Consider the following 22,503-nt stretch of genomic DNA (forward strand, 5'->3'; position numbering starts at 1 on the left):
TAATTAAATTAACATTTAATTAGCATCTGTTGCGGTAATGATAATCAAAATGTTGTGTAAGCATTCTGACAAGACAATATTTCAAATTAACTGTAAAAAAATGATCTTACCTGGTAGCCATCTTGAAGTAACTGGTCCATGTGCTTGGTCACTCAAAATCAAACTTTATTAAAATTCTGTATGTGTGCTTAAACTGTTCTCAAAAAGTGTTGCGGAGGATGAGAATATCAGGCATGGACACATCATTTTCCTAATTTTTCTTCATTATTATTATACATGAATATTCAGTAAATATTTTTTCTGTCATCTAAAGTAGTCTAGCAAAGCATCCATTTATTTATTTTTTCTTAATATTTTCATGTTAATTTGATTAAATTACAACATAACGCATGTTCAAACACAGCCGGACACATTGTGGTAATGAGAATTTCAGCAGAAAATGAGATAAAATTTACAATTATAAATTCTTATGTTGAAATCACACATTGTGCAAGGTAGAACACAGTATTGTGTTAATTCTGATGCTTTTTAATGTTACTATATTACACATTTTAAAGCTAAAATCATTAGTGCCGTGGTGTTTCAATGGTTTCGTGAGAATCACCCATAAAATGAACTCATCTTGTAAGATGGAGTCCTTAATCTTGCTCCTGAAGATCTGTCTTTTTGCAAGGTTAAGATCCAACCATAATAAAGCAAAAAATGTAGGTGTGTGTTATAATTTGAAACCAAAATATATCCTGTTTAAATAATGCAGGTGTGTGTAATATAAGCATTATGGTAACAGAATCTTGGGAAACCTGTGAGAACGCACACACTTATGTATACATGTACAAGCAACGCTACACGTGTGAGAAGGTAAGTTTATAGAGGTACGCCTCTGACCGTACATACACCTTTGTGTCTTTTCAAAAATCTTTTGTTTTTCTGCTTTTCTGTTATCAAAATGTATCTTTTTAAAGTTTAGGTTAGTATAGTGTTACAAAGATGTTCGGCCAAGATTTAGACAATATTCACAGCTGTAAGGATGCCAGCTCATCTCAATGGTTTAGATAGTTTGTCAGTATTTAGACAAAACTATTGTTTTTACTTTCTTTTGTCCTGAATAGTACTATTTGGATTTATTTTGGCATGAATTGCATGTTTTTGTTTTGTTTAGCAAGCTGTTTTAAAGCTGTTTGTTCCTCTTTTTTTTAATAACAGCTTCGTTCTGAGTTTGAAGCTGTGATACAGGTATAGGATATCGCTCTATATCTACTGTCTAATATCAGTTTTAGGCTTTATAGCTTTACCCTTTAACCATGGTTTTACTACAGTTTAAACCGAACAACCGTGGTTACCACAAAATAACCATGGACACTGTACTAAAACCATGGTTTGCCAATGATAATCAATACACCAAAAACATGTTTAGTGAGAAAACACTTTTTCTTAATAGTATAGAGTTAAAGTTTTGCTATTTGAAAATCTGGCAGTTGTTCACCTTGAATAGTTATTTTTCTATAAGAAATACAAGTTTTAGGCAATTTTTATTAATATATTAGACAGTAGACCTTTAATACCACTGTAAGAAGTGTTTGGAGAAAAACCTACCTTGAACATACTAAATCAGTGATAAAAGGTAAAGGGTGAGGTTGTCTAGGTTTCAATGATTCTGTGGGTGAGACATAATTGATGTATACAACATTCCACATTGTTTCTATATACAAAGTTCACTTTACAGTACAATATGTAAGTCGCTATTCTCAAAGCTTGGTGTATCTACAGGTGATCTGATAGGTCCATCATGTGGGCATGGGCATTGCTACCTGTCACCCTGGCAGTGTTTGGCACTATTGGCCTTTGGGTTGTGTAAGTCTTTCTTTTTCTGTATCTTCTCCTTGTTTTTTTTTTTTAAATATCTCAACTCTCTATCTATCGGATTATTTGTGTGGCAGATATGGCATAGCTGTGTCCAATAACACAGTTAATATAAAGGAAGAATTTCCTTACATCAGGTATGTACTTACCAAAAATACATTTCTCTGGGCAAAAACATATTTTGAATTATATGCTAAATACATTTTGTAGAAAGTAATGCTCAATTGAATATATTTTTACATTTGAAAATATATTTATTTTTAACCTTCATATATCAACATATATTTTCAAAATGCAAGCATATACATTTCTACTTTTACATCCCATATGGCAAAAAGGTATTGTTTGCCAAAATATATTTTAAATATATGCTGAATACAAAGTGTAATTGAAGTTGAAAATATATTTAATTTGAACCTTTTTAAACTGTTATGTTTACATATGTTATGATTTTCTTCCAATGCAACCTACGTGAATATATTTCCTTGGATTCAAATATATAGAGGGCTAAATATATTTTTTAATGATTTAAAATTGTTGAAATAAATTAAATTAAAAATGTATTTTTAAAATATATTTCAAAATGGCCCCAAAATATTGTGAAAAATATATTAAATATATGTAACATATTCTGAAATATATTTCAGCAAATATATTTTTGTATGTTATGAAATATTTTTAAAAATATATTTTATTGATGTATGGGTTTATTTCCTTGATGTGCTTTATTTATGTACACCACTGTTTAAAAGTTTTAAAACAATTCACTGTGTATGATTAAAGTTAAAGGCGGGGTGCATGATTTTTGAAAAACACTTTGGAAAAGGGAGTCAGCCGAGTACCAAAACACACTTGTAGCCAATCAGCAGTAAGGGGGGTGTCTACTACCTGACATCAGTTGTGATGACGACACAGCTCTTCGTGATTGGTCGCCTCACTGATGACAACGATCACATGTGTTTCAAGTTTAATCCAACCTTCAGTTCCACTATTAAACATTATAAATTCCTGTTTTTCTAACAGGTAAAACACGTTAATATGCATACATATGTTATATTGTGTTGTATAATAAAATAAAAATGAAAATACCAAACTAATAGAGAGAGGTATTGTAATAATATAGGCTTGTTTCACATTATTTTCGGCATACAGTATAAACAGCAATTAAAATATTAGATATAAAATGTTTCTGGTTGCAACTTTTTATTAAAAAGTTTGTTTTTAACAAATTCACCATCTAATTCACTTCATTCGCGATAAAAAAAGGAAATACGGCGCACGCGTCACTACGGCAAGCAGCAGGTGTCCGGCTTTACGTCTCCGTCTTCAGCTCCTCCCTCGACTGCAAGCGGCAAACCAAGCCGGTCAGTCTGCACAGCGCCGGATGATCTCGAACACACCTCTTGGCTTTCAGAGATCATGCACCCCGCCTTTAATTGTGTAGACAAAAATATTATTGGGCCAACATATTATTTTCCTTTATAACTAAAATTTTGTTAGAAAATAGAATAAGAAAATCACTAAGAAACCATAAAATAAAAAAATTAATTGGTATTATTTTCTTTAGCACATGTGGCTCATACAACCCCCAAAGTTGTCTGTTTTCTCAAATCTGCAACATATGCTGCATGCTAGGTGAGTCATTTTCTTATTTAAATTAGTTAAATATTGTGAGTGACCCGTGTCTCACATGCTGTCTTTCTTCAGCTCTGTGGATCATCTCAATTAGATTTCAACAAATAAGGGATTTTGGCTGTGCATCCCGAACAAACACAGCCAGTCTGGTGATTGGCTTCATCTCCAGTATTGGTATTTCTATTCTTGGGAACTTCCAGGTATACATCCACACTTCACTTTTTTACTGTTTGTGTGCATATTTTATACTTTATTTATACATGTAATTTGCTGATGTCTTCTCACAGCCATCAGTACTGCTGGGAGTTCATCTGCTGGGGGCAGCTTTGGCCTTCTTCCTGGGTTTGGTTTACTTCTGGATCCAGACATGGCTTACCTACAGTGCCCAGCCGTCACGTGACCGGCGATGGGTGGGGCCAGTACGCATCATTCTCTGCAGCATGTGCACATGTTTTGTCGTCTGCAGTATCCTTCATTTGAGAGTTTATTTCTGTGCAAAAAAGATGTTTTTGCCAATGCATTTTTTTTTAATAATAGCTTTCTCAGTTAATGGTTGAATATTTTTCTTAACATACTGTTTTTTTCAGTGGTCGTTCTGCATATCACAGGGTATCGCTCTGAGGCCGCCATATGCGAATGGGCTCTGGTTATGTGCTTCTTTGCACTTTTTGGGGTCTTTGCGGCTGAATTCAGACACATTGATCTCCATAAGTTGACCGTACAGAAGGAGGGAATGAAAAAAGCTAACGAGGAAAATGGTGTGTGGACGCTACAAGAAAGTTTATGAAAAGTGGCCAATTTTCAAATGTGGCCCATGTGTGAATCAAACACACACACAAACTGAAAAGAACTAACCATATGGTTGAGGAGGACCACAAAAACAATGTTTACGGTTTCTACTATCACTTAGACCTTTTACAAAGTAAATTATATGTTGCATATCTTATTCATTAACACATTATTGCCAAAAGTGTACAGTGTCATCTATTTCAGTAGCCTACTATCTTCAGCAATACCTCAGACTTGCTGTCTTGGGCTTTTTTATAGCAGTATGAGTATTTCTGTATTGTTTACATATTGTAGTTTTCGAAGTATTGTGATTTAATCTGTCAAATGATCATAACAATGGTGTTTTTGAATGTAAATAAACCTTTATATTAAAAATCTGCAGTTATAATTAACTTTACAATAAAGAAAAAGAGAAAGAAATGAAAGTAATACGCTCAAAGCTTATAAGTTCAATGCAAAACATAGCTTTACATGCTTTATTACTTTTAAGAGTTTATTTCAATGTATACCACGAGGCTATGGAATGCTTTATTCTGATTGGTTGAGAAATGTTGTGGTAATTGTGGTATATAAGGGGAATAATTGACTCTGGTCCTTTGAATTACTCAAAAATAATGCACACCCAAGGTGGTAATGCGGCACGACACTGTTATAATTCAACGGCCCGTTATCAATTATTCCTTACATATTTGACAAGGTTTAAAAAACATGAACGAAAGTGTATTAATATTTATAAAAAAAACAATGAGGTTCTATTGGTTATTACGTTGTTCATTGTTAAGTGTTGGCAAAAATATTCTTCCGCAAAGCAATGTAGTTCTTTAAAAAAAAGCAAGAGTAACCCATACGAAGTGGCGCATTAATATGTAACGCGGTTGCAGGTGTACGAGTCGTCTTGTGGAATTTGCACGCGACTAGTCAACGTGTTACACCGGATAGTACATTTTCGTTTTATAATTATACAGTTTCTTGAGGAAATAGTCCTTCACTTATATAGCTGAACTATTTTTGGCTGAGCCAGACACACAAGTATGTGGACATTTTGTTATGCGGTTGCTATGGTGAGTGATTTAAAGCACAGTGCTGCTTCTAATTAATAACTTGAATTCATTCTCTGATACGTTGGGCGTCCGTCCATCAGGATTATTCCCCCGTTTTATTGTCCACTAGGCAAAATACTTCAGAAAAGTAACCTGATTTTTAAGATCTTGATATAAAGTATGATCCATGTACATGTTGAGACGAGTTACGCGGCAAAATTGTAATCCTAGAGATGCTTTCTTTCGATTGTATGTACATGACGTCAACACCAGAGGGAGCTCTGGGCATGTGGTTATTGCCTAATAAGTTTGCATGACTCGCTTGCATTTGATCTCACATCCAAGACAGGTGTATCCAGTTTGTGTGTTGTCAAAGTTGTTAGAAAAAGCCACATAAAAAATAAAAATGTTCATATGTAACGGGCAGTAATGTTGGTGTGGATAGGCTAACTAATTCAAGCTGGGCTTTTGTCAACTAAGTTAATCCATGTTGTGGATTTGGACTCAAAAGAGCTGGACTGTATTTTCTGGTGGGAAACAGCAGCAGAGAGCTCTCTGTGATCCTCAAGACACTGCATTCTTTCTCACATACTGTACACACTTCGCTTTCAATGGGTGGAGAGAGAGAGAGAGAGAGAGAGAGAGAGAGAGACAGTGATGGGGGATAAAGGGAAAGACCTTGAATGTTTCATGTTGAAAAGTCCTGGGAATGAGTCCTTATTTCTTTCTTGTTTCTATTTAAATGTCCTTTTATGATTCGTGTTATTCTATAATCTGTATGCTTTTGCATGTCTGCATGTTTTGTTTGTGTATTTTGGGGGATTTGGGTCAGCTGAGAAATTCTGTTGTCCAAACATTGACATATTCGCTGCAAAAATAGTTAGTATATAGCTTCAATTGTTATTAGATGTGGGGTAGAGAAGGACAAACCTTGACCAACGTCATTTATCCAGAATGAATTTTGATGCTACTTTTTATGTTTTGTTAGAAGACACTTTTATTGATGGGAAGTTGCTATAGGATAGCCTCATTGTTTTTCAAATGATGTTTAATACTTGGAGAGAGAAATTTTCCTATGGGATTATTTAAAGGTGCATTGTGTAATTTTTTTAGAGGGATCTCTTGAAAGAAATGCAATATAATATACATAACTATATTATGAGTGGTGTACAAAGACCTTACATAATGAACTGTATTGTTTTTATTACCTTGGAATGAGCCATTTTTATCTACATACAGCGCTGGTCCCCTTACATGGATGTTTTGGTTGGTTAACGCGGCATGTTTTTCCAGCAAAGTTAACATTTTTTATCTACATACAGCGCTGGTCCCCTTACATGGATGTTTTGATTGGTTTATGCGGCATGTTTTTCCAGCAAAGTTAACATTTTTCAACTCGTGCGTTTGCGCAAATAAAGCGGAATCGTGTCTACCGCTCCACACTAAAAGCCTCATTCACGCCGCGAGACCTACAGACGCGGTTCAACGTGTCTTTTACATTGAAATCGCTTGACGCCTCTACCATGGCTGGTCTGAACACAGCATAAGCTGTTGGTTGCAATTCACAGTCTCACCACTAGTTGCCTCTAAAAATCTACACACTGGTCCTTTAATGCGTTGTGCTTGATCTCCCCCCACAGTCTTTATCCACCGTGAAATTTGCACATGCCATCACTGTGACCTTTGAATGGTCTGAACAGGCATTTAATTCAGGGGCGAAGCTGAAGGGCTCTGGTTTTTGGATGCTATTGCTGCCATATTTTGCTAAAGGGCACAGAGTCTGGCTGGTTCTTATGTAATGCACGACTGTCCCCCCCCAAGCGTAAGTTTGTTCTATCATTGTTTTAAAGTGCATCATGCCCCAGGTCTGCCATGACTTTAACCTTGACCATAATCTCTGTTCTCGCCTGCGTTATTCCAGATTATTCTTATCCTCTGCACAGCTCCTGCTGGACAACAATAGCACTAGCCCACTATCTGCAAAGCAAACGGTCTGCCTGCCACCTTTTACACACACGGCTTATCAGCAAAAGGCCAAAATCCTGCTCGGAGAAAGATGAAGCCAAAATGTCAGAAAATGCAACTTCGTTGAGTCTGGAATGTTCCAGCTATGAAAAAATAAGCAGAGGCGTTAAAAAACTGATTTACGCCCAAATCCCTAATCTCCTCGATTTATAATCTAACAGGTCTGGAATTTCCCAGCTGTTAGAAGCGGGTGAAAGGGGTCAAATGTCTTGCTTCTGTATCCAGCGAGTGGGCATCACCAGTCATGATCTCATCCCGAAGCCCTGGCACCCTTGAACGAAGAGCTGCCCTTTTGCTCAAAAATGCCAAGTGCACAACATTCCTACACACACTCTGAAAAGTCCCTCATCTCTGAAACACTGAAATGCCCTCTTTGCCCTTTCTTAGAGAACAATCATACAAGACTTAATGGCCAGACCGGACCCCCGCACACAGACCAACACAAGATGTGTGTGATGGGGATGTGGGTGCACAAAGTTCATCTGAGGAGAGCAGCAGGTGTGTTTGTTTGTGGCGAAACAGAAAAGATCTTTAGAAATGTCAGAAGTTATTTATTCAGGAAGAATTGTCTGTTTTAATAATCGGAATGTTGTCATTCCTAACATTTCATTACCATATCTTGTGCTTAAACTTGCTGTGTGATTTCCACCTTCTTGTCCATCACAATTTCTGCCCATCTCATCTCATTCCATCAGGAAGGGGAGGTATGGTGTTTTTTGGGGGGTAAATCTCCAGACAGTGCCAAACTGTGGGGTGCATAAAGAGATGAAAAACAGGAGCGGGTGAAAAGAGACTGTGCTGAATATGGTAACGGATAGAATGACATCACACAGATTGTTGGCGTATGGATCTAGATAATTACACAGATACATATAACAGCTGTCACTGATAAAGATCCTTTCTGTTCACCCACACACACATGAGATTGGCACATGCTGCTGTTTGTTGGCTTGATGTTTAGATCTTTCAGTATGATGTTTTTCGCTGGATGGTGCGTGGATCCTCAAACAATCGATCTATCATAAAAAATCTAATTCGGCAGAACTAAACTCAAACTCCGATTTCAGCTCAACCAAACCAAGTCTGTTTTGCTGGTTTGTGCCGCAGCGTAAATAGTAATTACTCACCGAGGTCAGCAAATGGGTGTATCTGAGTGAGATCTAAAGTTCCTGGGTTCTCTGACTTGGGTCATGTGGTTCTTCAAAGTCCTCTGGGTAGATCAGTCTCTTGTTTAGTGGTGGACGCAGGTTGCATGTGCGCTTTGAAACATCTGTGGCCCAGGCTCTTTGCATTTATGCTTGATGTGCTGCATGTTGGAGTTTCACATGGATCTTACTGATTAAAAATAAGTGTGACATGTTTGTCAAGTATGCAAGGCACATTAAGAGCTCAGTTCATTTTTATGGCTTTTTTATAAAGAGGTGATTGTATTTCATTAAAACAATATTGGATTTAGTCGTAACAGTTTATTAACTTCAGATACATGTTCTTTCATTGTCTGTGTTAACCTTTACATGATTGTGACTTAGACCTTTTTCTTTGAATACCATGACCTTTTCCGGGATCAGAGGCCTTAAGGAACAGCTACTGAAAATTTCAAGCATGTTGTTATAACAAAGTTATCATGAAGAACTATTGTATAATGTAACCCTGGTGACATTTCATAACTTGCTGGATGAACGTCTGTTCCAAAACTAAAGGTGTTAGACTGTGCTACAAGTGCTATAGGTGTATAACGATTGTATAATATATAATAGTCTAAATAGTTGGCTACTGTATATTTCAACAATTTCTTAGAAAACAGCGATAGTTGCTACAGTATTTACACTGTGACAATATCAACATTTTCTTAGCGATATGCCTTTTACAGCAGGTGAAATTTTTTATTATTTAATAAATAAAAGTATTACATTTGCAGTAAGTGTAAATAGTAATTATGCTATATTTATATTGATATTTACAATTTACACCTTATTTTTTTAGATTAACGGGATGCAATAATAACATAGAGTAAGGGTTTTGTCAAGTCTGTTTTGTAGTCCTGGGCTGTTTCTCAATATGCGTTCTTCAGCGATCTTGCGTCCTCGTGTCCTCGCTCTACGTCATCATAAACGGTCGAAGTTCATTCCAATTCTCAAGAACACAAGGACAGAGGACGCATGAAAATACCCGGATGTGTTCTTGATATCGAGGATACATCGAGTGCAGACTTGCTGAAATCGCTTTACGCCCCAGAAGTCATTGCGGCAAAACTTCCGAGTTCGTTCTTCCAAGGTCGCCTGGCAAGACCGATCTCCACGAAGACGCAAGTCCATTCTTTGCGTTCTTGGAATTGAGAAACAGCCCTTGTTCATGGTCCTTGTAATTTTTATGTTTCCCTACCTAATTGTGCCCAGGTGTGTCTTGTTATCATTGATTATTGTCTGTATATCTAGCCCTCATGTTGCCATTGTCTTTTGCGTTGATTGTATTGTACTAGTGCTTTATACAGCATGTTTTTTATGTTTTGTTTTATTTACCAAGTTTCATGTCATGGATTATGTTTTTGTTAGCGATGGGAGAAACTTTAATTGAATTAATTGAACCAATTTCTCAAGCGCTCGAAAGACCTTAACTCTTTCACCGCCAGCAGTTTTAAAAAAAGTTGCCAGCCAGCGCCAGCGTTTTTCATGATTTTCACAAAAGTTTAATGCCTTCCAGAAAATGTTCTTCTTCAAATATATAAACATACAATATACCAAATGAAAGAACAGACCCTCTGCTTTCAAACAAAAAAAAAACGTTTCATCCTACCTTCAGTAGTTCTTTTGTAATCAGCTTTTGAATATGGGTAGGTTTCTGCAAAAACACCACATTTTGAGCAAAAAGCAGAGATAATTCCATTTTTGTGACGGACTTTTCATAGAGATCCCATTCAGAGCGATCTTTAAAACAGACACGGACATGCAGCAGCTTGCCATAGGGCAATACTTCCGGTTTTAAAAAGTTGCGGAAGGGCGCCACCTGGTGGATAATAGCGGTATTGCGGAAAGACGGAAATACTCGTTTTATCTTGATTGACGAGATATCTCGTCAATGGCGGGGAAAGAGTTAATAGACCCCTTCACGGTTCACGTCACAGGCGGTTCACACTGCGCATGTCGGGGTCAGAAAAGCCATTACAGCAGATTGAGTTGCGTATTATTCGGTATCGTCAAAAATGCAGAATCGTGCAGAATCTCAAAAACAAAAAAATACAACATCTGCGACTGCAAGCAATTAACGTGCAGACTGGAACAATGCAAATATCAAAGAGGCTTGTGTTTGTAGTGCTCACTTCATTTGAGGTAAGTCATAATTTTTCAGCCCTGTTAGATTAAACTAGAAAGCCTAAATGGTATGAACAGTTTGACCATGCTGCGTGCGCACCCAATAGTCATTCAATGTTTACAAACCTTGAAGGGGTCTATATGACGCCACCTGCTGGTGAAAATGTTGTAAAAGCAACAAGATCTCAATCCAGACATTTACTCTTTTTTTTACACATTAATTGCAAAAAATATGTTTTTAGGAAAAATTTATTATTTAACTTAAAGCCATAACGTAAAAGTCTTTTTGTATTTTTAAAAGAAAGCGTTATTAGTCTAAAAGATGAATGTTTTATGAACTTGCATAATAAAATAACTGACCCGAGTTTGCCTAACCATAATAGACTCCTAGTGGTGAACCATTGGATTTTCTAAACGTTTCGAATAAAGAAGCCTTGTTTGCTAAAATAATGGCTACTTAGCCAATGTGAAACATGCTCTGAACCAATGATTTGAAACAACAGATTCATAAATGTTTTGAGGCTTCATGAGAACTGCTTCGAAATCGCCTGAAATCACTAGTTTTTGTTTGGATTCCCATTTCACGTCATGGATTATGTTTGTCTTTTGGATTTATTAAACTTTTAATCTGCACATAGATCCAGTTTCATCTATAATCTGCGCAACATGTTACACATAGACTGTAAATTATTTTAAAAGTCGCCATGAAACGGAAGTAGCGATTGTCTTATTTTTCCCGTCGTGATGTATATCCAAGTGAAACGGCCTCTGAAATTAAAAAAAGGCAGGGGTGGAAATAAGTGTGGTCCATCGAGAACTGATCGGATCGTTTGAAGTTGGGTTGCTGCTACTTGATAACTGCTGCAATCTTTTCTCAGGCCCCGCCCACCTGCCATACCTTGTGACTGGAAGTAAAGGGAGATCGTTTCAAAGCAAGGGAGTTTTAGCGTTTTTGATTGAAGAATATGAGGGAATATGAGGGCACAAAATAATGAAGCTCACAGATAAGTCTTTTGTAAAATACTATAATATTCCAAAAGTTTTCATTTCAATTTCATTGCGACTTTTAAATTATTAAACGGATGCTGCATTATTAGGAGAACAAAAGCCCTCCATGCACGGACCCCTCTAACCCTTCCTAATAAATACTTTAGTTTTTAATATACAATCGTTAGGCACTTTATTTCCACTTTTCAAACATTTTCTTCATTTTTATTCAAAATGAAAACCCCTATTTGATAATATATGTGATAGGAAATGGGAGAATATATGGTTGGCAAAAGACAGATTTGAACCAGTGACATTTTGATAAATTGTAAATTAGTATGAATATAGAGTTTATCAGTCCCAGGCTACAAACTACCGACATCATGCAAACTTTCATCCCGTGTCCAAAGACAAGCTCCACTCTTTTTACATTTATATTTATGCATAGGTAAATGCTTTAATTCAAAGCGACTTACCATGCATTACAATGTATACATGTTTTATCAGTGTGTGTGTGTTCAAACCCTTGACCTTTTGCAATGCTCTACCACTGAGCTATACAGGAGCACTTTAGGAGAATAAGGATGATGTTTGAGAATATGTTCAGAATAACGCAACAGAAGTTTGTGTATGTGTTTGTGTGTTGACCTTTCTGAGCTAAACTTGGCTTGTCGGTGTGAATGTGCTCTCAGTCTATTGTATTCAGACCTGTTATCATTGTATTGCAGTTTCCTCTGTTCAAGAGAGAAAGACCAGGAGAGAGTTAGGTGAGCAAAAGCTAGAGAGAGTTGAATCTTGGCCGGGATGAGGTTGTTAGAAATCTGGAAACATAATTGATATTTAAGGGGATTGACGGATAAGAAAGACCGTGGTTGGATGCAGCCAGCTCCCAGTTTGGAATTAATATCTAATTGAATCTCTAATTGAATTGTTAATTATTAAATCATCCTTAAATTTCTGGAAGAAATGTTTTGTAGGAATGAAGAAACATGAGAGAGGCTTTGAGAGGCCAAGTGATGTGATTTGACAAAGAATTTTGGCACAGTGTGACTTCATGTCCACCTGCAAATTCCCCTCGCAATCCATTTCACACAATACACCCACTGCCCCACACTCTCTGCTCCACCAACAGGGGGTGCACTTGTGTTCGGTGGTATTTGCGTGACTAATTCTGACACTCTTCATTGCCCACTCACTGTTTCACTTTTTTCTGTTTTCCTCTCTGTCTCTCTCTGTCAGATCAGATGTATGGACAAAAGACACAAGAGTCAGAGAGTGGGAGAGACGATGGGGCTGTTGCTATTGGCAACCTGGATACCAACACAATGATGACCCAGGAAATACCCTGTGTCTTCAGGAATAAATGAAGGCATTGATGGGAAGAGAGACCGAACTTTAGAGAAAGAGAGAGAGAGAGTTTATGTCTGACACTTCAGAAGGACTCTGTGAATTTGAAGTCCTCCATTGTCTGCTGTATGAGGCTCCAGCTCAAAGATGACAAAGATGAACTGCTCCTAGATCTGTATGTGTGAGTCTTTATCCTTGTCTACTGCCAGCTAAAGTGACTTTAAGTCACTGTACAACCAGATTGACTCGATGTATTAACACAATCCTAAACTAAACAAAACTGAACTCATAGTATCCTTAAGAGTTTTCTCATGTCAAAGGATTTTGCACAAGGCTTAACAGTTTGCCAGCTGCCAAAGTTACTAATTGTGCTTTTAAGTAAAGGTGTCAAGGTTTGGGGGTTCTTTTGAAATAATAGTTTAATGGGTTTGGCATCTTTCTAAAACAGAACATGCTTTTAGAGATATCTGTCTTTCCCCATTCAAGTAGATAGGACTTTATTCTTGCATGACTGAAATAACTGCTCGGAGGCGTTACAAACATCCTAAAGGGACTTTGATCTATCCATTCAGAGAATTAGTAAGGTTTGAAGAGTAAATGCATGGATGAGGTTTTTCTACTCAACGCAAATAATTTTTTATACTGGCCCAGGTTTTCACTTGCTCTGCCAAAATTTTCACTGACCCCACAAAAAAAATATTTGAATGTCACATATTTAAAATAATAATTTAAAAGTCAAATGTAATTGGATACATGTAATATAACAATACTATTTACTAGCCCAAGCGTCTCTCACGCTGGCCCCGGGCCATCGGGTAGTCTTTTATGTTGAGCCCTGCTACTACTCTATGTAAAGGTGACCAAAACATTCATGCATCTTGTAGTCTTTGAGCAGGAGTTTGGTTGTATAAAATATGTATATAAAAATATGTATACCTTAAAGGAAAACACCACTGTTTTTCAATATTTTACTATGTTCTTACCTAAACTTAGATGAATTAATACATACCTATCTTTTTTCAATGGGTGCATATAATCTTTGTACAGCGTGTCGTAAATGTGTTAGCATTTAGCCTAGCCCCATTCATTCCTTACGATCCAAACAGGGATGAATTTAGGGTGTTTTCACCCCTATCCCTCCAAACGCTCTCTGAGCAGTTCAGGGTGTATATGTGAACAAACCAAGTGATCTCGGACGCCCGGAGGTGATCTGAGTACAGTTCGCTTTTGGGTTCTTTTGTGGTTTAATTTCTTTGAGATGTGAAATCAATGAATTCCCGGTCGGCTTCGTGTGACATTTTGACGTTGTATCAAAATCAACTGCTCTACAGAAAGCTGGGGTCTGAGTTCTTATGAAGTTGTGACGTAAACAAGAAAGGGTCTGAGATCACTTCAGTTCTGAAGAGGACCAAAAAAAAACTGTATTGTGAACACCAAAAGGACTGAAGTCACATTCAGCTAGTTCCTTTTCTGGTTCACTTTTAGTGAACTGGGTTTTGTTCTTTAAAAATGAACTATATGTGAAAACACCCTTAGAAGCCACCAAACATTTCCATGTTTTCCCCATTTAAATGAGTAGTTACACAAGTTAGTATGGTGGCACAAAATAAAAAGTGGTGATTTTTTTATCCGCTTAAAAAATCCCACTTTTTATTTTGTGCCACCATACTTACACGTGTAACTACTCATGCAACAGTCTTTAAAGGACAAGTTCGGTATTTTACACTTAAAGCCCTGTTTTGAGATTGTTTATGATGAAAAAGAATGGTTTTGACTGAAATGTGGACATATGATGCTGGCCCGATTTTTCGGTTTCTGTTGTATCAGCCCCCACCTCTACAATAGGTGCATAGGTGCACTGGAACAATTCTTCCTAAAATGCATTAAAATTTCGTTTACAAAGACGTGAAACTCACCGAGTGGTCAGGGTTGTTTACTGATATGCTCACACAAAAATCGCTGCAAAAGATGCTTTCCAACAGGTGTTTTAGCCTTCGTTGTAAACTTGTGGACCTATTTTCCCAAACGCCTCACACCCGTACATTCTTCCGTTGAGAGCTTGAATAATAGACACTCCAGCCCAGTTGGTGGTGATAATCCGCCTTTGCCAATTGCATGAATACAAACAAAGTTCCCGGCGCGGAGTAATATCGTATCACAGCACATCTAATACAAGTCAATGTAGTTGGACAAAAACTACGATAAAACCTGTTTGAAAGCATCTTTTGCAGCGATTTTTGTGTGAGCATATCAGTGAACACCCCTGACCACTCGGTGAGTTTCACGTCTTTGTAAACGAAAGTTTAATGCATTTTAGGAAGGATTGTTCCTGTGCACCTATAAAGCCATTGTAGAGGTGGTGGGTAATACAACAAACACCCAAAAATTCTCGGGCCAGCATCATATGTCCAAATTTCAGTCAAAACCGTTCTATTTCATCATAAACAATCTGAAAACAGGGCTTTAAGTGTAAAATACCAAACTTGTCCTTTAAATAGGGAAAACATGGAAGTGTTTGGTGGCTTCTAAATTCATCCCTGTTTGGATCCTAAGGAATGAATGGGGCTAAGCTAAATGCTAACACATTCACGACACGCTGTACAAAGATTAAGTGTACGCATTGAAAAAAGATAGGGATGTATTAATATGCTGCATTCAAATTGACCAGGCCAACTATTTTTTTTTTTACAACTGGAAGGGTGTTCAAACAATGTAGGCAGCAGTACATCCTGACATTTACTTTCTGCCTGGCAAGAGCTCCTTCTTTACTTTTTAACACATATTTTTCAGGTGGTCGTACATTCTGACATGAGTTTTCTGTCTGACATGATGTGCTGTGTTTTTTAAAGTGGTAGTATATTTTATTTAGTGTGTCTCTTGACAAGTACACTACCCAGGTCACCCCAAGAAAGAAGCTTATTTTGTCAAACAAGAATTACTCTTATTGGTTGCAGTTCATCCTAAATGGGTTTGTCAGTATTTCAGCAGCTTAACAAGAGTTTCAGATAGCTAGCTAACTTTAAATGTTCCTAAAGTAGCTATTACCATCAGCAGTGCAGTATAGACGTGAATTGTGGCGTTGTCAATTTAACATAAGCTCCACTGCCCCACTTTTTCAGTGTTAGAAGATTAATAGAAACATCCTTTTAAAGAGGTATCCAAAGATTTACTTCATTCAGAAATGCATCTGATAAATGAATGTGTTGCTTGTTTCAGAAACCTTCTCAATGCTCTGCAGGAGATTACGGGCCAAGATAAAAGCACTCCTACGGTAAATTCGCACACGCCATCAAAGTTATCCTCCTATTGTTCCCCTAACACTCAGGAAGCCTGCATGATGTGTTATTGTTGGATGACAAGCCAAGTAAGGGAAGAGAGCAGAGAGAGAGAGAGACGACATTATTTGGTTGATTTTGATGCTAGCATGCTTTTACTACGGTACTTGCATCCAGCTCCTACATGTATAGAGATTCAACATGTTAAGGTGCAAAAGATCATAGGAAAAACAAAAGCATGTTTTCAGGGATGCCTAATGAGTACAGATTGAAATATCCTCCATGCGAAAGATAACCATTGCTTAATTACAAACAAAACAAAAAATTTGTGACCCTGGACCACAAAAGCAGTCATAAGTTGCACAGGTATATTTAGCAAAATGTAGCAATAGCCAACAACAAATTGTATGGTCGAAATTATACATTTTTTAATGCCATAAATCATTAGGATATTAAGTGAAGATCATGATTCATGAAGATATTTTATCAATTTTGCACTGTAAATGTATCAAAAGTGTTTTTATCATTAATAATATGTGTTGCTAAGGACTTCCTTTGGACTACTTTAAAGGCGATTTTCTCAATATTTTGATATTCGTGCACCCTATTCCAGATTTTCAAATAGTTGTATCTCGACCAAATGTTGTCCTATAATAACAAACCATAAATCAATGGAAAGCTTATTTATTAAGCTTTCATTGACCTTTTTGACTGGTTTTGTGGTTCAGGGTCACATATGATTACCACAAATTTACCATGGTTTTGCTACAACAACCATAGTTAAAGGTGCAGTGTGTAATTTTTAGAAGGATCTCTTGAAAGAAATGCAAAATAATATACAAAACTATATTGTCAGGGGTGTATAAAGACCTTTTAAAATGAACCGTTATGTTTTTATAACCTTAGAATGAGACGTTTTTATCTACATAGGCCGAGGGTCCCCTTACATGGAAGTCACCATTTTGTCCCGCCATGTTTCTACAGAAGCCCTTAACGGACAAACCTTTTTACGAAGTTGTCTTCGACAATGAAATGGTGGCTATCGTAGCTTCTTTATGCATTTCAAAAGTGAGGGTTGGGCAGTGGACTGATCTGTTGCTTGCAATTCGTAACCTCACCACTAGATGGCGCTAAAATTTACACACTGGACCTTTAACCCTGATTTTTTTGTAGTGAAACCATGATTTTACAAATTAATATCAATGTACAAAAAACAAAGTACAAAAACATAATAACTATACTTTTACTATAACAAAACCATGGTTAATTTGCCAAAAGGGTGATGTATTTCTTTGTAAAATGCTTGGATTAAATGTCTTTCTACTCGAGCCAAGCACCAATCGGAAATACATATTAATTAGATTTTTTTTAATATTCATTAGATGCAGATTACTGGTGGGATTTTTCTTCTGAGAAATACGTACATTGTAAAAAATTTGCTGTAATTATGCAGCTGGTTGCCAGTAACTTACTGTAGAAGATAAAGACTGAAAATGTTTTATGTTCATTAAACTTTGAACAAACTATTGCCAATAAATAACATAAATGTAAAATCTACAGTAAGTTGGTGGCAGCTAATCATACATCATTTTAACATGAGTGCGAACATTAAATCAAATTACATTTATTTTAATTCAGAAATAAAAGTTAATTTGACAACCACTGTATGGTCAGTGTGAATTTTTTGTCACATGAATTTCACATAAATACAGTATCCAAGATGTCTGGAGATTATATTTTACACTGTATTGTGTTACATTTTGCTGAATTAAACACTATTTTCTGGACATCTCAGGGTCATGTTAGTCCAAACTAGCCCAGTCAAGGCTTCTCTGCCCACTTTCCTCAGACGGTCAGACAGCTAGCATTGTTTCACATACAATTTGCTTTGTGTTTGAACTCAGTAAGACCACAGAGGAAAAGTGAGAGAGCCCTGCCCTGATGCCAGTTAACGTCTCCATGGCCTTCCTCAGACAGTCAAATCAGTATATTTCTTAGTCGTCTCTCTTTCTTATTAATCACTCCTCAGCCTACTGCTGAAAATAACAGCTTTAATCAGCATTAGTCCATATTTATACTGGTCAGTATTAATCTAACTGGTAGACTACTATGTTGTTCATCAAGAACAGCATATCTCATTTAATATGTGACCCTGTCTGTGAAATTCAGGAAACAGTCTCATAATGTAATATTGAGATTGTGAGCTTAAGTTGTTTTCAGTCATTTATTTCACATTGATTTCAATCTTTGACATGACTTTACTCAGTCAATATTAAAGATATCAAAGATATATTTTCACAGAATGAGTAATGAGTTAAATTACTATAAACTTTAATAATCTGCCTCTATCTTTTTAGAGTTTGGTTCCAAAACGCGATAAACGGCATTTAATTTTTTTTTGAGTTACCGCCAAAATCAGTATTGTATCAGGTCAGTATTAAAAAAGTAAATTCTTAATTTTACGCAAAATCCGATATTCGTCGTGTTATTCTGTCATCTTTTCTCCCTTTTTTCCAAAGCGCAATAAACACCACTCCTCATTTTCTGCAGAATGCAATAAATCCACTCAACCAATCACAGCGCACCATTCTACGCATTGTAAACAATAATGGCAGCGCGTTGAATACACGGAATCCTAGTTTTCCTCATCTTATACTTCGTGATCAACAAACAAACAAAAACAAAATAATAATTTGATGGCATCGCTAAACCTGTGGTGGGTTTCTTTGACGGGAAACAAACGTAAGCCATTAAAATCTAATAATTTATGCGAGAGGCACTCGGGAGACGGAAAAATGTCGGCTGTTGCTTGTTCTCACACGATAGCATCAAGTTTCTGTCATGCTAAAGACCTTAACACATTGACCCCAGGGGATCTTATGAAAAACTTTCCATTATTTTACTCGAAGTCAACGAAAATCGAGCAGGACCAAAACATTTTACAGCTGATCGTTGTCAAAAAAAGTTAAGCGATGATGTCCCAACAGTAGCAATGACAGTGTTCTTAATATGACAAAGTAAGTGTTTTGATTAATGACATTAATGTTTATTTTTTTAATCAGTGGATACCACTAGTCAACTAAATAAATATAAAATGGAAAATATGAATGTACATTTATATATTGATTCAATAGATCTATAGCATTAAAAAAAATAACTTTAGGATTTATTGCATTTTGTGGAAAAAAATAATCAGTTTTTATCTAATAAATTATGGATCTGATTTTTTTATTTTTTTTAACCTAAAGATGCTATGTGAAAGTTTGTAACAGAAAATGGTGGTTTTTATCTTGTCACTTTCTTAGTATAGAAATCACATTTTTACTGAAATTAGTCAAAATGGATTTATTACATTTTGGAACCAAACTCTTCATTTGCTTTTTTGTGTTTCATTCCAGGTATTGACCATATCTGTGTTCGCCTCTGATCATATTGACTAGCTGACTAAGCACACAAGAACGTGCTGTCATAGAGCAGATATAGGGACAAGTCACAGGAAGTTGTTGTGCAAACAGGAAAGACAAAATGAAGTGCGGGACATGACGTCAAGGAGGAAATACAACCGTGATGTACTGTACGCACCTGTAAGTCCCTCTGTAAACTAAATGCTGTGTTTCTTTATCTTCAAATATACTTACATTAGCTCTATGTTGGATTGTCTTGCAGACTGCTTTGTGTTGACATCTCGTCGACACCTCTAAGATCAAGCTATGTTCATCTTCCAAGATTCAAAGCTTTGCATCCAGTGCATCTAGCAAACACGGGTATGTTAGAAAGCGTTACTTTTATCGGAGACACCCATCATCCAAGTTACGCTTAGAGTCAAGATTTTATTTGTCTATTATTGTGGTACACTATACTGTATCTCAAATAAATCGGCACATGGTAACAAAACCGATTAATCGCTTCACATGTCAGTCAGACAGTTGTTGTTCTTACATGAAGCCCATGTCTGGCTATGGGAGAGCATTTCGCATTGTATGTGTATAGCATACATCACAGTTGAAGGTGTCGAGCTCCTCAGGAGGTGTGCTGAGGTCATGTGTTTCCTGACAGAGGAGTAACCCAGCAGACATGGAGGCATTAAGATATTAATACCACACGGTGTGGAAGTCCCCCTCCCACTTATGCACACGGGAAAGGATGAAGGATACACTCAAACCAGATACACATCCTAATTCAGTAGGAAAGTAGTTGAGGGTAAACAAGGTCAAAGGTCACAAAGCATAGACAGGTAAACGGCGCGTATCTGACCGTCATTTATCTCGTATGTCTTAAAAAGAATTGCTTTAAAGGCTGGTAGGTAGGAGAACAGATATTTAAAGCAACTTTTTTATAGTAAGAACCTGGCACTGTTTTCGGTCTGAAATGGTTGAGACACACGCACTGGTTTTCAGAATATAGTTCGAAATGGTTTGTATTGTGTCAGCCGAGCATTAGATTTTATCCACGTCACAATAGGGGGAAATGCACAACAATACACTGTAACTGGGTCGACCTAGACTGCTTTAAATAAAGACTGCCCTGCCTGCAAAAGTATTCTGGCCAGATTTGAGTTATGAAAAGGAAATAACTTCATTATTCTAAAGTATTTATAAGTGCGTTATTTATTGCATAAACGTAATACAAGGCATTTGTTCATATTTTTAATGAATGATTCAAATCAACGTCCCTCTGTAAATGTAATATGTGACCCTGTCTGTGACATGCAGGCTAAAGTCTCATGAGCATGAAAGTCTGAATCCAATTATTATTACTTTGAAGTGACCTTACTCAGTCAATATTAAAGATATCAAGGTTATATTTTCATATGTTCCTCTACAAGATGATTTTATGTATATTATTTTATTCAGGATTTTTATTCAGGAATTCCCAATTTAGTGTTGTTAATATTATTTCATTGCCTTGATGGATAAATATTCAAGGGATAGTCCCATTCACTTCCGTACTAGGAAAAAAGAATACTATGGAATAGTGTTGAGCGAATTTCACTATTTTCAGATCGTCCTACACTGAAAAAAAAAACTTGTAAAATTTACTTAAAAAAATCCTCGTAACAATTTGCACAAACTTTTTTTAAGTAAAATTTACTGCTTTTTTATAAGTAAAACTTACCTACTAAAATCATAAAATTTACTTAAAATTGCATGATAAAACATATGTTAAATAATTAATTAAATGTTGCTTAATTATTTTATTTAGAAGTTAGATTTATTTTAATCGTTTAGGTAAAGTCTATTAGGTTTTTTTTGAAAATTGAAGCATTGCTGTCCTAATAATATTAAATAAATCGTATTTTCTGTTTGTTATTTTCTTTAACATATTAATATGGTCCTAGTTATTTTTAGTGTTATAAATGGCATTATAACACAAAATTCATGACTGACAACAAGTCAGTCATTGAATAAACTTGATTCGGAAAAGGAAAAGCAAACAAACTGTGTTTTTGACATGCATTATCAGCACTGTGGAGAGAAATACAATACAATGTTCTGAACAGGGTTCATGTAAAGAAACACTGATCACCTGAACGGTGACTTCACAAAATTATTATTTACAACAAAGCAACATCAATAATATAAGAGCTTAAACCTTTATGACATTTTGCTAACAAATATTTAAGTAGTTAAAGTTCTTATCAGTTCTTATTCTGTGATAAAGCTTAAAAAATAAAAATATTCAGGCGCAAAGAATTGTGGGTATTCCTTACAACATGTGCAAATAAATGTAAGTAAATTTTACTTAGATTTTTTAGTTTAATGGATTTAATATTTTTAAGTAAAATGAACTAAGATTTTTTACTTGATTCTGCTAAAGTTTTTGATTAAAATTTACTTAATTATTTTAGGACTATGTGCAGTGACTATAAAACAGTTAAATAATACAAGAAAATATCTAATAAGACTTACTATTCCCACACAGTTCATTTTTACCATGAATTAATTGTGTATTTATCATCATTTCACTTAGGAAAATCTAGTTCTCAATAAATGTTAATATTATTATGTAGAAATTATGAGAGTTAATCGAATAAATATTACTAAAAAGTTCGTTTTTTCAGTGTATCGTCAGCCTGTGAGATCAGCGATACACAATAGTATTTATTTATTTATTTATTTATTTATTTTTACTTATTTATGACAAGTCACTTGATTGGTGGACAAAACGAAGCAAGGGCAACACTGTTATGCACTGAAAAAAATGATTCATTGAATTTAATCAATTTTTTTAAGGTAA

General features: G+C 36.0%; 2 protein-coding genes across 5 annotated transcripts in view; both read left to right on the forward strand.

Moving 5' to 3' along the window:
- The first annotated feature begins 380 nt into the window (after nt 1-380).
- On the forward strand, nt 381-4,739 carry tmem150b (transmembrane protein 150B). Of its 3 annotated transcripts, XM_055194604.2 has the most exons (8): nt 771-858; nt 1,204-1,233; nt 1,768-1,851; nt 1,938-1,997; nt 3,428-3,495; nt 3,568-3,695; nt 3,783-3,960; nt 4,083-4,739. In XM_055194604.2, exons 3-8 carry the CDS (start codon nt 1,787-1,789, stop codon nt 4,280-4,282), a joined length of 699 nt encoding a protein of 232 aa, XP_055050579.2. In that variant the 5' UTR covers nt 771-858; nt 1,204-1,233; nt 1,768-1,786; the 3' UTR covers nt 4,283-4,739. The 3 variants fall into 3 exon arrangements, with proteins under 3 accessions (XP_055050578.2, XP_055050579.2, XP_055050580.2); XM_055194603.2 differs by lacking the exon at nt 1,204-1,233 and having other exon boundaries at nt 381-858; XM_055194605.2 differs by lacking the exon at nt 771-858 and having other exon boundaries at nt 888-1,233.
- An 8,155-nt stretch (nt 4,740-12,894) lies between these two features.
- Nucleotides 12,895-22,503, forward strand: part of pdgfbb (platelet-derived growth factor beta polypeptide b) — a 34,120-nt gene continuing 24,511 nt past the window's right edge. Inside the window, exons 1-4 of one of the 2 annotated variants that reach the window (XM_055194585.2) lie at nt 12,895-13,166; nt 16,208-16,262; nt 19,665-19,850; nt 19,933-20,030. The gene's annotated coding sequence lies outside the window, so the exon portion shown is untranslated. Of the gene's footprint in view, nt 13,173-16,207; nt 16,263-19,664; nt 19,851-19,932; nt 20,031-22,503 lie in introns of both variants that reach the window. The other variant, XM_055194584.2, reaches the window with a different exon arrangement.

This window comes from Misgurnus anguillicaudatus, chromosome 19, assembly GCF_027580225.2.
Source record: "Misgurnus anguillicaudatus chromosome 19, ASM2758022v2, whole genome shotgun sequence".
Taxonomy (NCBI): domain Eukaryota; kingdom Metazoa; phylum Chordata; class Actinopteri; order Cypriniformes; family Cobitidae; genus Misgurnus; species Misgurnus anguillicaudatus.

Coding starts and splice junctions, on each gene's coding strand:
- tmem150b (XM_055194603.2), top strand. CDS start 1,787: ATGTGGGCATGGGCATTGCTACCTGTCACCCTGGCAGTGTTTGGCACT. Junction 1,998..3,427: donor GAAGAATTTCCTTACATCAG/GTATGTACTTAC, acceptor TATTTTCTTTAG/CACATGTGGCTCATACAACC. Junction 3,696..3,782: donor CTATTCTTGGGAACTTCCAG/GTATACATCCAC, acceptor GTCTTCTCACAG/CCATCAGTACTGCTGGGAGT.